This window comes from Monodelphis domestica, chromosome 3, assembly GCF_027887165.1.
Source record: "Monodelphis domestica isolate mMonDom1 chromosome 3, mMonDom1.pri, whole genome shotgun sequence".
Taxonomy (NCBI): domain Eukaryota; kingdom Metazoa; phylum Chordata; class Mammalia; order Didelphimorphia; family Didelphidae; genus Monodelphis; species Monodelphis domestica.
The window spans coordinates 451,611,748-451,626,956 of record NC_077229.1 but is presented as its reverse complement, the minus strand read 5'-3'; the positions used below and the strand labels follow the sequence as shown (position 1 = coordinate 451,626,956).

At 35.1% G+C, this 15,209-nt stretch overlaps 1 protein-coding gene across 3 annotated transcripts in view; it reads right to left on the bottom strand.

Annotated features, from left to right (window-relative positions):
• The window catches only part of NNT (nicotinamide nucleotide transhydrogenase), a 108,449-nt gene that overhangs the window by 78,349 nt on the left and 14,891 nt on the right, over positions 1–15,209 (bottom strand). For all 3 annotated transcript variants that reach the window (XM_056824590.1, XM_007487387.3, XM_001364074.5), the window contains exons 3-6: positions 13,341–13,570; positions 9,982–10,199; positions 9,227–9,314; positions 2,435–2,523 (exon numbers count right to left, since the gene is read on the bottom strand). In XM_056824590.1, the coding sequence (XP_056680568.1) occupies positions 2,435–2,523; positions 9,227–9,314; positions 9,982–10,199; positions 13,341–13,570 (625 nt within the window). The remainder of the gene's footprint in view (positions 1–2,434; positions 2,524–9,226; positions 9,315–9,981; positions 10,200–13,340; positions 13,571–15,209) is intronic.

The window sequence follows — 15,209 nt, the reverse complement described above, 5'->3', positions numbered from 1 at the left end:
AAAAAAAAGGATTGATAATTTTTGTCCAATTCTCATGTCAATTATATTTCATTTGCCATCCCTAAAATGCAAGTTTTGCTTCACTGGATATATGGTAAGAATTTACTAATAAAGTTAGAGAGTAAATAAATGAATTACTAATAAGTGATTAGCATATCATGGATACCAGAACCTCTTCAAAACAATGAAAATAATTAAATATTTACAGGCACTAAACCTTTTTATTATCAATGCTCTTTAACTATTAAATCAAAAATCTTGTTTAGATGCTGCTATCTACTGTGTGGCAATGTGCATAATGGATATACTGTTGGAGTCAGGAACACTTGGATTTGAGTCTTACCACTGGCACATTCTAGCTACATGACCAGGGGGTAAATAATCTAAATTCTCTGAATGGTAACAAGTGCCTGTATACAGCAGCTAGGGTTGTTCTTATTCTGAAAAATCAAAGGAAATAATGTATATAAAGTGCTTTGTAAACTTTAAAGCACAAATAGTAATGCTTATAATTATATAATTACATAGATTTTATAAGTAATTATTAGAACAAAATATAATTCACGTAGTGATGTACCTTCTCAAAACTTTTTTTCATTTATTTTGAAGGAGATTTAAATCTTGAGGTTCTAGAAAAAATTCCTATCAGTAATACGCTTGTAAAACTCTAAATATGAGCTGCAAATAGTGTATGCATAATTTCAGTAACATCTGGTCTGAGCCTTTGAAAAATGGCTTATTTGTCTTCTTCAGCTTGCTGACTTTCTATTACTCCCAACACTTCTGCTAACAAGTCCAGTCTATGAACTTGGAAGAACCAGATACAAACTACTTTTTGAGGAAAATTCCTGATGTTCTCCCTGATTCTACTTTTTGGCTATCCTACCTAAATCAGATGCAGTAGCAATTGTCATCTTAATGCTAGTAAAGTCTAATCTGAATGATATTTATCCAATTTTTAAATGATTGAAACACAAATTTCAACACTGCTTTAAGATCAAATCCTTTCTAAAATCCAGTGTCTACAACAGAAAATTTCTTAGATGAGCTTTTTCATCTTTAACAGTGTTCCAGAAAATGTATGCCAAGAAGTAGACATGATGAGACAAAGAGGAAATACAGTAAATAACACTGCAGGCCTGAATGATATGACAAATCAAACAAGATGAAATTTAATAAGAGACAAATGTAAAGTCCTCTACTTAGGTTAAAAATATCAAGTACAAGTACAGAATGAGGAAGATGTGGCTAAATGCCCATTCACATGACAAAGGCCTTAGAAGGCTGGCTCAAGGTCGATTAGAGTCAAAAGTGGGAAGTGGCTGACAAAAATAAAAAAAGCTAATGCATTCTCTGGCACGCTAAAAGAAGCATAATTTATAGGACAAAGGAGATGATCATTATTGCCAATATTTTCATGGTGCCTTGTAGTTTATAAATTAAAAATTCTTGTAAAACCACCCAATGTTTACTACCTAAGCAGTGGGCACCATTTTATGCTATTGCCCTGCTCTCATCCTGGAAAACTATGTTCAGATATAGGGACATTTCTAAAAAGATACTGACAGGTTAGTGTGACCAGCAGAGTAAATAGAACAAAAACAGGACTACAAAAAAAAAAAATAACAGGAAAGACTCATCATTATGAGTTCATATCTAACCTGGGTCCAATCCTCTTATGTCATTAAAAACTTGTGATAGCCCATGTGACACTGGCTTGAGGAATGGCTCGTTACCATTTGCCAGGTATGCTGTAGGTGTTATTTTGGGGAGTGGAGGATTAGACTTCGTGGTCACTGAGATCCCTTACAACTCTGAAATTCTGAGATTCCAGGCAACTATGATCCTATTATTAATCCACATAAAGCCAATTTTTACAAGGTGTGGGGTTTGGAGAAGGGAAAAGGGTTGTTTTTGTTTTTCAGTTACTAATAATGTACTTTGTTCCTTTACTGAAATTGCCTTTTTTCCCAGAACTTTTTAAAACCTTTTGAAAGCAGAAAAAAATTTTCTAATATAAAATATGTATATTATATATTATATAATATTATAAAAACAATATAATAAATAAAATATATAATAAAATTATATCACACCTATGTATACACACACAATACAACCTGCTTTTGTAAAGAAAGGAAAAAATGAAGGAGGCCTCCAGCACATTCGGTGGACCCACTATGGTGAAATTTTGTGAAAACATAGATAAAGGAACCAAGGATGGATGGATGGATTGCAATATGAATTATTGGAGGGGTTACAAAAATCAAGAGATCACAGATTTATTTAAATATTAGGAAATTAGGAGGAAAAAATTTTCAACATGCTATTTCATAAACAAGAAAAATTTTCAGTGATACAAAAATATGGGGTTCAAGTAGTTAAATGAAATTAAAACCTGACCCCTTAATAGAATCACTAGTGAAATACTCACCTGGTATCAAATCCTCGAACAATTGCCCCCATAGCCTTAGCTGCTCCAGCAGAAGCAAGCCCAGCGACTCCACCACCAATGATAAGAATCTAGATTGGGAAGTGTAATCTGTTATTTTAAAAACAAAATTCATTAACAAAAGTGTTTGAAACAGTATAGGTTGGTAAAGGGAAATGCATTAGCCTAGGTCCCCACTGGAGAACCTTTTCCTACTTCAAGTGCCCAGAGGGTAAATTCAAGCTGCCTGTGAGCCCCAATTACTCAAGAGAGTGGAGGGAGGAAGTACTTCCTTTGGAGGCTGGACAGAGCAGCAGGTCATTCAAAAAAGTCCTCAGGCTCTAGGAAGAGGGGGAAAGGGGCAGTTCCCTGAGGGTCTACAGGCCAGCCTCTTTGCTGGCCTGGGTATTCTCTTTTAGATAGTTAAATCAACTTTAATCCGGTTTTCAAAATATAAACTTCTTTAAACAACTACCTGTCTCCATTCAATCTGACAATTAGCATTTCAATCCACAAACCATTGAAATATTGCTATTATAATATACCTAAAAATTAATAAAAGACTGGGTCCTCTTGTCTCACCTTGTAAAACCTATTTGCATCAAAATCTTAATTATGACATCTTTCAAATTCCAACATTTTCTAGATTCAAGGAATATTAAGACATTTTTAAGATGGATTGGATGTAACTTTAGGGAGGTGTCTTTCCACTGCTTAGCTCAAATACATAGTATTGACATCACTACAATTAAATATGCCCCTAAAACCTAAAACAATAGTAAGTGCTTGACTACAAAGGGTTATAATTCGAGAGACACAAGAATTTATAATTCCTGATAGAAGAGCCTACCTATTCTTCCAGAAACAAGTAGGAACAATGCTCCATGAACCTTAAAAATGAATTTCCTGAGCAGGGTTACAAAGAAAGCCCACAAATAGTCCAATTAAAGGCAACATCATGTTTCCCTAGGAAGTATCTGGCATTCACAGAATTAATGATGCTTATAAACATACAACAACCCACAAATGTCAGTAACTTCTTCAACTCTAGTCATCCTGGGCTATTGTATCCAGAAATAACAAAGGAAGGAGGGATCCCAACAACTGCCAGGAAGAATCATTAATCCCTAATAGAGGATAACTTCTACACAGTTTATCTGGTTGTAGATAAGACCACATTTAAGATCAATCTCAACTGATAAGAACCATTCCTATTTTTTGAAGGAATTCAGGGTTGAAAATAATCTTATCTTCTCTGGTAACTCATCTGAATACCTATGTACCTTTCCTCTCAGTTGGGAAATTCTTTGTTGCATCTTACTTAAATCCCTCAAGCTTCAGCTAGCCTCTTGTAATTTTGTTTTTTCTCAGTAGAAACAAAGAACACCTCACTATTATTATCAGGTCACACTTCCAACTTTTCATTTACAAACTAAATAATCCCCAAACCTTTAGCAAATGTTGAATAAATCCAGGCCTATTTCACCAACTTCAGTCTCACCTCCCACATAAATCTTGGGATGACTCTGAAAACAAAATCATAGTTCTCCACAAATACATGTATGTACTTAACAGTTACATGGACCAGATCCTAATTCAGGAAATTCTCCCAAAATAGTCATCTCATTTTGCAGAAACTGAAACCCTCAGAGTGGAGCCTTAATCCATGATGACATGCATTTACTTATCAGCAGAGGCTACTTAGTAAAAAAAAGCAAGACAAGAATCTAACTCTCCCTAGTTTCGAAGCCAATGTTCCTTTAACTATAGCCTAGTCCTTTCTCTTACTAAGGAAAATATCATGTAAGAAAGAACAAGCATGATGCCAAAGAAGAGACAGGAGTTGATAACTCTTTCTACAGAAATGGGAAGTCCTTGGTGTGGAACACAACTTGTATTTTCAGATTTTTTTATGTATTGATTAACTATACTGAATTTTCCCTCTTCTTTTTATTGTTTTAATTTATTGTTATTTCTGGTTATATGAAATGGCTGCCTGAATGGAGGAAAAGGGAAAATATATAAAGGTAATTTTAGGGAATGTAAAAACAGCTATTAATAGAAAACTTTTTTTAATCTATAAGAAAAAAGAGATTTTTTTAAAATGGAGATATCTTTTAAAACAAGATATATGGTGATAGGTATGGTGGTACATGCCTGCAATCCCTGCTCCTGAAGGAAGTTGACCTTGAGCTTGCTTGAGTTTAGTCATTCTGAGATGCACTGGATGGAGCTAAAGCCAGTCAGTCATTTACATTAAATCTGGCACTTAAATGGTAAGACTGGAGAGCCACCAGGGTTGCCAAAGGAGGAATAGCCCAGGTTGGAAAACAGAACAGTTTAAATAATGCTTTTGGGCCAGTCAGTATTGGGATCAGACACAAGTGGTACCTGTTCTTTTACCTAAGGTGAGATAGAGAAGACACAGTCTTAAAATAATCATAATTATAATCAATACACTATCTTTAGTAGCTTAATTTCTCCCTGTTCCTCCAGGCTATTGTGATAATTTTTTTAAATAAACCGTATTATTTTTATATCAGGGTCCTGGATTATAAAGGCTCAGAATCAGTTGCTATATATTACCAAGAATTTCTAAACCAGGTTCAAGTCTATAGTTTTCGCATGTTCTTTATCCTTGGAAATCACACAAAGAATGTCTTCCTTTTTAACAGAATTTGGTGAACAGAGGAAAACGAGAAAGGTCCTTGTCTAGCCTATGGAACTTGAGCTCCAGTAGGGATGGGTGGATAAGTTTTATTGACCAACTCTTAATTAGATATCATCAATTAAAGATATCTTGGTATGGGCAAGGGAGGGACTAAATAATGAGCTCTTAAAAATCTATTTATAGACAAGTCTTAACCTGATTTTCCAGAAAGCCATAAAGATCTATATCACTCTCTTGGTCATGATGCTGGCCTAACCAATAAATCTGAAATAATTATTTTTACCCAAAAACCAGTCTCTCAAGATAATTTTAATTGTAACAATATTACTCCTACTCTAGCTTCACTAGTTTCCCTTCAGTTTTGATTCTATGGTTAGCCATTTAGTAGATGCTCACCTCTACTTTTAAATTCACTTATTTTCCTGTTCCTGATTTGTTTGTATCTAATCCAAAACTTGTTCTCTGTCCTCACCTTTGTTCCTATTCCTTTTTGTTTTAAACCCTTACTTTCTCTCTTAGTAAGAACTCTAAAACAGAAGGGCAAGGGTTTAGGCAAAAGGGATTAAGTGACTTGCCCAGGAAGCAACTAAAGCCAGATCTGAGCCAACTTCTCCTGACTTCAAGTCTGGTGCTTATCCACTGTACCAGCTAGCTGCCCTCTCTCTTCCTATTACTGAACTATGAAGTTGCTGGAGAAAGCCATGAAACAATGCTGCCTAAATCCATTTCAGATTTATGAAAACAAACCATCACTGCTACATTTTATTCACCTCCATGGAGTAACAGACATTTAGAAGGTCCTTAGAAAGCACAAAGCACTTCATGTGTTGATTTTGTACTTTCCCTACAACTATAGTTCCCCTAACAATGGTTCTAGAATTTCTCTTTTCTTTTCCCCTTTTTCTCAGATGGCCTAATCTTACACTTTCCCAAAAAGACTTAAACATTCTGCTTCCTCCATACCTTTTAACCACTCTTCTCTCTTCTTTCCTTATCCTCCAGTCTCAAGATAAGATGGAACCTCCTTCTTGCCAAGACTAACCCTTGTATTTTTTCATTTGAGGGCACTATCCTCCCATTTCCTCCAGGATCTTGCTTGTCTATCTGTCTTTCCCCCCCCCCCAAATGTAATCAAGTCTCTTTCTAAAAAGGCCTTCTTTGAGTCCTTGCAGTCCCAGATCTCAAACTACACTATAAAACAACGGTCATCAAAACAATTTGGTACTGGCTAAGAGACAGAAAGGAAGATCAGTGGAATAGACTTGGGGTAAGTGACCTCAGCAAGATAGTCTATGACAAGCCCAAAGATCCCAGCTTTTGGGACCAAAACCCACTATTTGATAAAAACTGCTGGGAAAACTGGAAGACAGTATGGGAGAGATTAGGTTTGGATCAATATCTCACACCCTACACCAAGATAAACTCAGAATGGGTGAATGACTTGAATATAAAGAAGGAAACTATAAGAAAATTAGGTGAACACAAAATAGTATACATGTCAGATCTTTGGGAAAGGAAAGAGTTTAAAACCAAGCAAGAGCTAGAAAAAAATCACAAAATGTAAAATCAATAACTTTGATTACGTCAAATTAAAAAGGTTTTGTCCAAACAAAAGTAATGCAACCAAAATTAGAAGGAAAGCAACAAATTGGGAAACAATCTTCATAACAAAAACCTCTGGCAAAGGTCTAATTACTCTAATTTATAAAGAACTAAACCAATTGTACAAAAAAATCAAGCCATTCTCCAATTGATAAATGGGCAAGGGACATGAATAGGCAATTTTTAGTTAAAGAAATCAAAACTATTAATAAGCACATGAAAAAGTGCTCTACATCTCTTGTAATCAGAGAGATGCAAATCAAAACAACTCTGAGGTATCACCTCACACCCAGCAGATTGGCTAACATGACAGCAAAGGAAAATAATGAATGTTGGAGGGGGTGTGGAAAAGTAGGGACACTAATTCATTGCTGGTAGAGTTGTGAATTGATCCAACCATTCTGGAGGGCAATTTGGAACTATGCCCAAAGGGCGCTAAAAGACTATCTGCCCTTTGATCCAGCCATAGCACTGCTGGGTTTGTACCCCAAAGAGATAAGGAAAAAGACTTTGTGATGGCAAGAAATTGGAAAATGAAGGGCTGCTTTTTAATTGGGGAATGGCTGAACAAAGTGTGGTATCTGTTGGTGATGGAATACTATTGTGCTCAAAGGAATAATAAAGTGGAGGAACTCCATGGGGACTGGAACAACCTCCAGGAAGTGATGCAGAGCAAAAGGAGAAGAACCAGGAGAACACTGTACACAGAGACTGATACATTGTGGTACAATCAAATGTAATGGACTTCTCCACTGGTGGCAATGCAGTGATCCTGAACAAGTCAGAGGGATCTATGAAAAAGAACACTATCCACATTCAGAGGAAAAACTGTGGGAGTAGAAACATAGAAGAAAAACATCTGCTTGATTACATGGGCTGAGGGGATATGGCTGGGGATGTAGACTCTAAATGATCATCCTGGTGCGAACACCACCAACATGGAAATAGGCTCTGTTCAAGGACACATGTAATACCCAGTGAAATTGCAAGTTGGCTGCAGGAAGGGTGAGGGGAGGGGAGGGAAGGAAATAATGTGATTCTTGTAACCAAGGAATAATGTTCTAAATTGACTAAATAAATTAATTTTTAAAAAAATAAAATAAAATAAAAAGCCTTCCTTTGACCTTTCTATCCCTTTATCTGTTTCCACAGCACTTAACAGTGCTGATTATGACTACTACTTCCTCCTTTCCTCTTTTTCACCTCCCTCCATGCAATCCAGTCAAGGGCCAGTGGTACTTATATGCTTATTTATTTCTACCTTCAAAATAACTTGAGAATCTAGCTCTTCTTTATTTTATTTTTTTTAATAAAGCCTTATCTTCTGTCTTGGAATCAATACTGTATATTGGTTCCAAGGCAGAAGAGTGGTAAGGGCTAGGGATTGGGGTCAAGTGACTGGCCCAGGGTCACACAGCTGGGAAGTGGGAAGGCCAGATTTGAACCTAGGTCCTCCCTTCTCTAGGCCTGGTTCTCAATCCACTGAGCCACCCAGCTGCTGCCCCTCTAGCCCTTCTTTAGACTCCATTCCATTCATACTGCCTGAAACCAAGTTGGGGTCCTAATTACCCTACCCTCACCTGAATCACTGTAGAAGCCTAGCCCCTTCTCCTTTCTCCAAACCATACTTCACAAAGATACCAATGTCATAACTGATCAATGCTGGTACTCAGCTGCTCATTTGAGAAATTAAAACTACACTCTACCATCTACACTGCTAGGTGTTTGGATATACATTAGGACAATTATTTTCACATCAATGTAAAAGGCTGGTTGGGAAAAAGGAGAGAAGACTAGAAGCTGGAAGACTCAAGATAGAAGTAGGGAGACAGACTTTTATAGCTCACAGAGTCAAAACAAGCTTAAAATTCATTTTTCAGGGCAGAGATGGGAGGTGCAGACTGGGCCTCCCTAAATCTCCCACTACTAATTGGCATAAGGAGCTCTGACCTCCAACCCTGATCTGGGTGGTTTATCCCTCCTTCTGCAGACTGGTGGGTCCCTCACTCCCAGAGGCTCATGATATTGGTGACAGATCTAGTGCAATCAGTTTTAACCCTCCTGTAAGTCAGAGCACCTGCATTCAAGAGATCCACCTACCTCAGCCTCCCTAAGAATAGAGTTATAGGTGATACCATCACATACCAAGCGAAAATTTAACTATTCAAACTATAAGGCTCTAGCACATCTTTGGGCAAGCAGAGGAACAATATATCAATGGGAAACTACCAATGAATCTCCTAAAGGAAATTCTGTACCATGGACAGTGCTATACTTCAAAAATACTCACACTACTATGTTTCACATCAATTTATCTTTGGTTTTATTTGGGGTTTTAGTTATAGATGAGTGTGCTCTTACAACATTGACCAATATATTTTGCATGACAATAAAAATGAATTTTTAAAGATACTCATGCTTTTTTATCATTAGGAAAACATAAACAAGGGAAACCTTCCCTCAAAACCTCAATAGCAGGAAAATCATCATTGTTAGTAAGTTAGTAAGTTTTTGTTACTTACCTTAGCTGGCGGAACTTTTCCAGCTGCTGTGATCTGGCCAGTGAAAAAACGACCAAAATGATTTGCCGCTAGGACAACAGCCTTGTAACTAGGGAAAAGGAACAAAATACAAACTGGACAATATACTACCAGGAACTTTGAAGCATCAAATAAATGTCATCAGCTGCTATTATGTTACTGATAAAACCACATTGACTCCATATTTTATTCCCACAAGATAATTTAAAGTTTATCTGAACCTCAAGTTAACCTTTAATTGTCAGTGGAGATAACTCTTTTCTCCCCTGTCATCTAACACAATCCTGTTCTAACATATCTCCTATACTACAGTCACAGTAAACACTTAACAAAATACCAACTAATTTGGGAATTAAGGGAAACATAATCAAGTGAGCAAGTCTACTGAAATCATATATGTATATAGCATATACATATAATGAATTTAAAATAATTTTATTATCTATAATTCATTAATGAAAATAATCTGAAAAATTATAAAAGAAATTGTATTAACATGAAAGTTATTTCCTCAACAAACTAAAAAGAGAAAAAGATATATAGATCACTTACCTACCAAGATAAAAAAAAAAACTTAAATCTTGCAGTTGTCTATGAAAAGCCCAAAATCAGAAACATCTATACAGAAAAATCAAACATACAAAACTGGAACTACAATGAAAAGGGTTTCTATAACATAGCTTTGCTTTCATTTACACTGAATTTTTTTTAATTGTAAAAATAAACGTTTATCCTACCCTGCAATGTTGGCCATTGAGCTAAGAGCATCATATCCCTGAGCAATGGTGACTCTTGGAACCTGGTCCATTGCCAGAACAGTAGTTTTTCTTTCAGAAAGTTTGCTCAGCAAATCTGGATTTTGAGCTGGGTAGATAAAACTAATCAGGGTGCCAGATTTCTTTAAAAGATCAGCCTCATGGGTGCCTAATGCAACGTTTAGCATGGGAGCTCTAACCTGGAAAAAAAAAAGATCAAGTTTTAAGATTAAAAGCCTTAACATACAAAATAAATATTTTTCATATTTCACAAAGAAATACAGCAGTAAGGACATAATTAAAGGATAAGGATAAAGAAATAATTAAAACATTAGCTCAAGTCTTTTACCAATAAATCACTGAATGGAATTATAACAAATAGAAAAACAAAAAAAATTCCCACTTGGTGGTGATCTCTTTATTTATCCAGTACCCTTATTTTAATTCCTAATTTTTAGAACACAAACATTCAGTTAGGAAATATGTTCTCAAGACAAGAGCATTAACTAACTCTTAAGCAAACAGAAGATGCTTCAAACAATTCTGTTCAATTGAATCCTTTTATTACTGATAGACACAATGGCATGGGGTTCCATGCACAAAAGGTTACTAAATAGAAAATAGGGAAGAGTTGCATATGTTCATCTATAGTGTGAAAGGAAATACAAATAATCACAGAAAAAGCACACATAGTCTTAAAAATATGAATGAAGAATTCAGATTTATAGTCATAACAAATGGAATTAGGGTGAAGGAAAAAAAAAACAGGGAATCTAGTACATTCCAATATGGCAAGAAATATTAAACTAGCTGATTTATAGTCAACTCACTATTTACACGTGTTGAAATGTATAAAGGTGAAAATCTTTCCTTTTGAAAATGAGAACCTGTCATTTATGACTTAGTCAATTTAAGATGTTTCAGATGGCATTCCATTTTTATCCATAATTATTTAGAAGTGAGACTTAAAGAGTTTTGAGCTAATGAAATCCCTTTGGTTGAGAAAGCTCAGAAAAAGAGAATTATTCATTAAAAAAGTACAGCCACAAAGATAATTGGGTATTTTATCATATTTATAAAGCATATGATATAATGCTTAACTATCCTTAATAGATACTGTTTTATATTTGACTCTTAATTTAAGTCTTTTCCCAAAAGAGGCCTTTCCTTATTTAAAAGAAGAACAACTAGATGGTGTAGTAGACTTTGTGACCCTTGGGCAAGATATATAACTGCTGTCTGCCTCAGTTTCCTCAACTGTAAAAAAAGGGATATTAATAACATCTACTTCCCAGGTGTGCTATAAAGATCAAAAGAGATAAATAATTATAAAGCATTTGGCACAGTGCCTATATAAGTGCTATATAAATGTTAGCTATTTTTATTGTTAAATTTACTTTTATTGGTGAAATTTGAGGATTGAGAAATTTTCATCTAAATCCCCAAGTGGGTGAAAACAGATTGAAGAGATGGCAGAATCAAACTCAGTATAATCAAAAATACTGGGGTCTTGGGGCAACTAAGTAGGCCAGGTCTAGTGACATGAAGTCCTGGGTCCAAATCAGGACTCAGACACTTCCTAGCTATGACCCTGAGCAAATAACTTAAAGAAATAACAATTCTTGTATAGCCCAACAAGATTAAAATATACTTGGGAAATGTTTAATAAAACATAAAAATACAATACAACCTAGATAATGTTAATTTGTAGTTTTCTAAGTCAATATTCAGCCTTCAGGGATCTATTTCTATTTGAGTTTGATTCTCATAGTCTAGGTGACTCTCAAAGAAAGTAAGGTGCAGAGAAAAGTACCAGCCTACATGGATAGAGGAAGTTTCCTATAATCACTAAAATTTCATGTTCAGTCTATGACCCTTAATAATAGGAAAAGTAGAATTACACTAAACTTTAAATTTTTAAACTGGTGCTTGAGATTCATAGAGAATTTTTAAAATTACAACTACAGCAACACTGAAAATTGGAAAAATTAATTTTTTTCTTACTGGCTTTATTAGCAAATAATAGCCTCGTTATATTTTACTCACCTTTAAACACTATCTTAAGGAATTCCATAAACCTATAAACATTCCTAGTGAGAAAAGGAATTTTTACTCCCCCCCTTGCCTTTTTTTTTAAGCTTATTAAAGAAGTCTGCTATTTCATAATTTATTTTTGGGTTCTTGACCCCAGATGAGATTCCCCCTTTGGTAACATGAATTTTGATGGTAACAAGACTAGACTTATCTTCCTCTTCTAAGATTTGTGGATTCCACATTTCCTTCCTGCCATATTAACGATATAAACTGTCATTTCACTTAATACTTCCTTAGGCATAACAGCTGCTACTCCACAACCAGCACCTGTCTTAACTTAACTCATCATGCCTTTTAATTATCAAAAGATTATGGGACAGCAAGATCCAGAATGCAGTTCACACTATTCTTATTCCAAAATCATATAAACACTTGCTCTAAATATTTGAAAGCTATAGAATCTGATGGCATGCAAAACTTCCCTAGCCAATTTAAAAAAAACCTCACATTTCTATAAGAGTTGTTGTGGTGTGCAGAGGTGTACCCCTGGTGTTCAGGAAGGATATCTTTTGCAAGAATGCAAGACTGTGAAACTTAGTATAAAAGTAAAAAAAGAGAGATTTATTAGTAATGTTGAATTTTTGGCCATGTAATAAGAGAGCATAAGTTGAACAAACCTGGAGGATTGCTCCCAGAATGCCTCAATTCTGGGGTTTTTATATTCTTTATAACAGTGAAGTTGTAGGGTTGGGGGGAAGGTTTGCCTGAGGGCATGGGGGTGGTTCTCCAGATTTGGGGTGTATCTCTTTATCTATCTTAATTCAATGGGGCAATCAAAGGAGAGTAATCTTCAAGGTCAGGTGTTTTGGGTTGGGAGTCAAGAGGGCCTAAGAGAGCAGAGGAATTTCCCTGATAATAGTTTGCCTGAGTTTCTGAAGCCCATGTCAGGAGTCATCTCTAAAGTTTCCTCTAAATATACCACTAGATAAAAGTTATATAAGAATCTGAAAGCAATAACATGGAAATAGGTTTTAAACAAGGATACATGCATGTATAACCCTGTGGAATTGCTTGTCAGCTCCAGGAGGGGGGAAGTAAAGGGACTCATGAATCAAGAAGCAGGGAATCATGAATCATATAACCATGGAATAATATTCTAAAATTAAAAAAAAAATCTTTGCTAAAAAAATAAAGAATCTGGAAGAAATTCAAAATGAACAACTTTTTTAAATTAAAAGGCATAAATTTTTACATCAAGTAAAGCACAGATACTAGGAAGATGGAGGAAATAAAAAAAAGATAATTACTTTGACAACTAAATCAGATGCTAATACTTCCCGAGTCCCTTGGATTAGAGCTCCTGCAGCTTTGTAGTGATCATCAGAAAACCTAGAGGCTTCACCTGCACCAGATTCCACCACCACATTAAAACCCTGTTTAACCAAGGTCTGAACACCAGCAGGTGACAAAGCCACTCTCTTCTCATTTTGGAAAATCTCCTTGGGTACTCCCACAGTCAATTGTTTATATGGAATTCCTGCAACACACAAAGAAAAAGAATACAGTTGGTTCAACAAAAAGAAAAATGATTGAATAACAGACTTATTTTGCAGAGAAAGTTATTTTCTTGTTCAAAGGACACAAAAATTTTCCACCACTTGCAAAAGATTATTGTTTTTCCTAGCTACTTTATTAAACTGAATAAAGTAAATGTTCTCTTTAATAATCTTTCTCAAGTGATGGAAAACTTTTACATGCCAGTTTCTGAACAACCTATCACCACATCATGACGATTTCAAATTCCTAACACACGTATCTGAAGATACTCAGATCATATATTATTGAAGGAGGAATGATTTACAGTGGGCCAAGACTAAGAAATACCTTTTTATTTGTCATGTAATAAAAATGATAGAATGTTAAGGCTAACAAACCAATTCTATCATTTAGTGTATGGCTTTGGACAAGTCATTTCTGTCTGGCATTCAATTTCCTCACCTTTAAAATGAGATATTCACTCTACCCATTGAAAAAAATGAAATAGCATTTATTGTTTTTGTATCATTATCATAAAGCAAGTTATTATGTTTAATCCTTCAGGTAGTAAATGTAACTATGATTTTAGAAAAAGTGACTCCCAGTAACCAATTAACTGTATAAGTATGGTGGTAGATAAGAAAGGAATTAGTTTAGGAGTTTCTGTTATCAGCCTCAGAATAGCTTGATTGACTCCTGATAAAGACAGCAAAAACAATGATTGAATCAGTTGAAGAAGATGGAATTTATTACTAGGAGTACTTGCTCATAAGAATTTATCTCAATAACAAGATTCTCAGATTTTTATGTCAAGGAATCCAATTCTGGCTTATCTTTAAGTCTCTTCCCCAGAATTACTGTGATAGGTTAAGTCTGAGGGTATTAGTTATAGGATCAATACTTGAACCTTATACTAGAATTTATGTAGTATTGTTAATCACTTGTGATAATTAACTGTTGAAAGTCTATAAAACAAACTGTGAATGAGGTCTTTGCCACAGGCTGGCCATATTAAGACCATTGATTATATTTACCCACAAAATAAAGTCGATTTTTCAGATCAGATCATGGCCCATATATTATTTCTTATACTACTATCTCACAGAGTTGTGAGGTTCCAAAGACATAAATGTAAAACATGTAACTATCAAACTTTATTTGTATCACATTTTATATTATTAATTTTTCTATTTTCTATTATTATATTGATATATTATTACAGTTCCACATATCACTGTGAATCACAACTGTCTAGTTGTTCTAGGTCAAACAGCTAAATTCTGAAATTATTTGCCTTTAAAAGTTATTTAAGAAATTTCAGCATGGAAGTCAAATAAGCAGAACTAGGAGAACACTATGCACAGTAACTGAAACACTGTGGGACCATCAAATTGTAATAGACTTTTCTACTAGCAGCAAGGCAATGATCCAGGACAACCTTGAGAGACTTATGAGAAAGAATGCTATTCACGTCTGGAGAAAGAACTGTGGGAGTAGAAATCCAGAAGAAAACAAATGATAGATCACTTGTTTATAAGGGTATATGATTTGGGGTTTTGGTTTTAAAACATTACTCTATTAAAAAATGAATAATATGGAAATGGGTTTTGAGTGATAATATATGCATAGCCCAGTGAAAT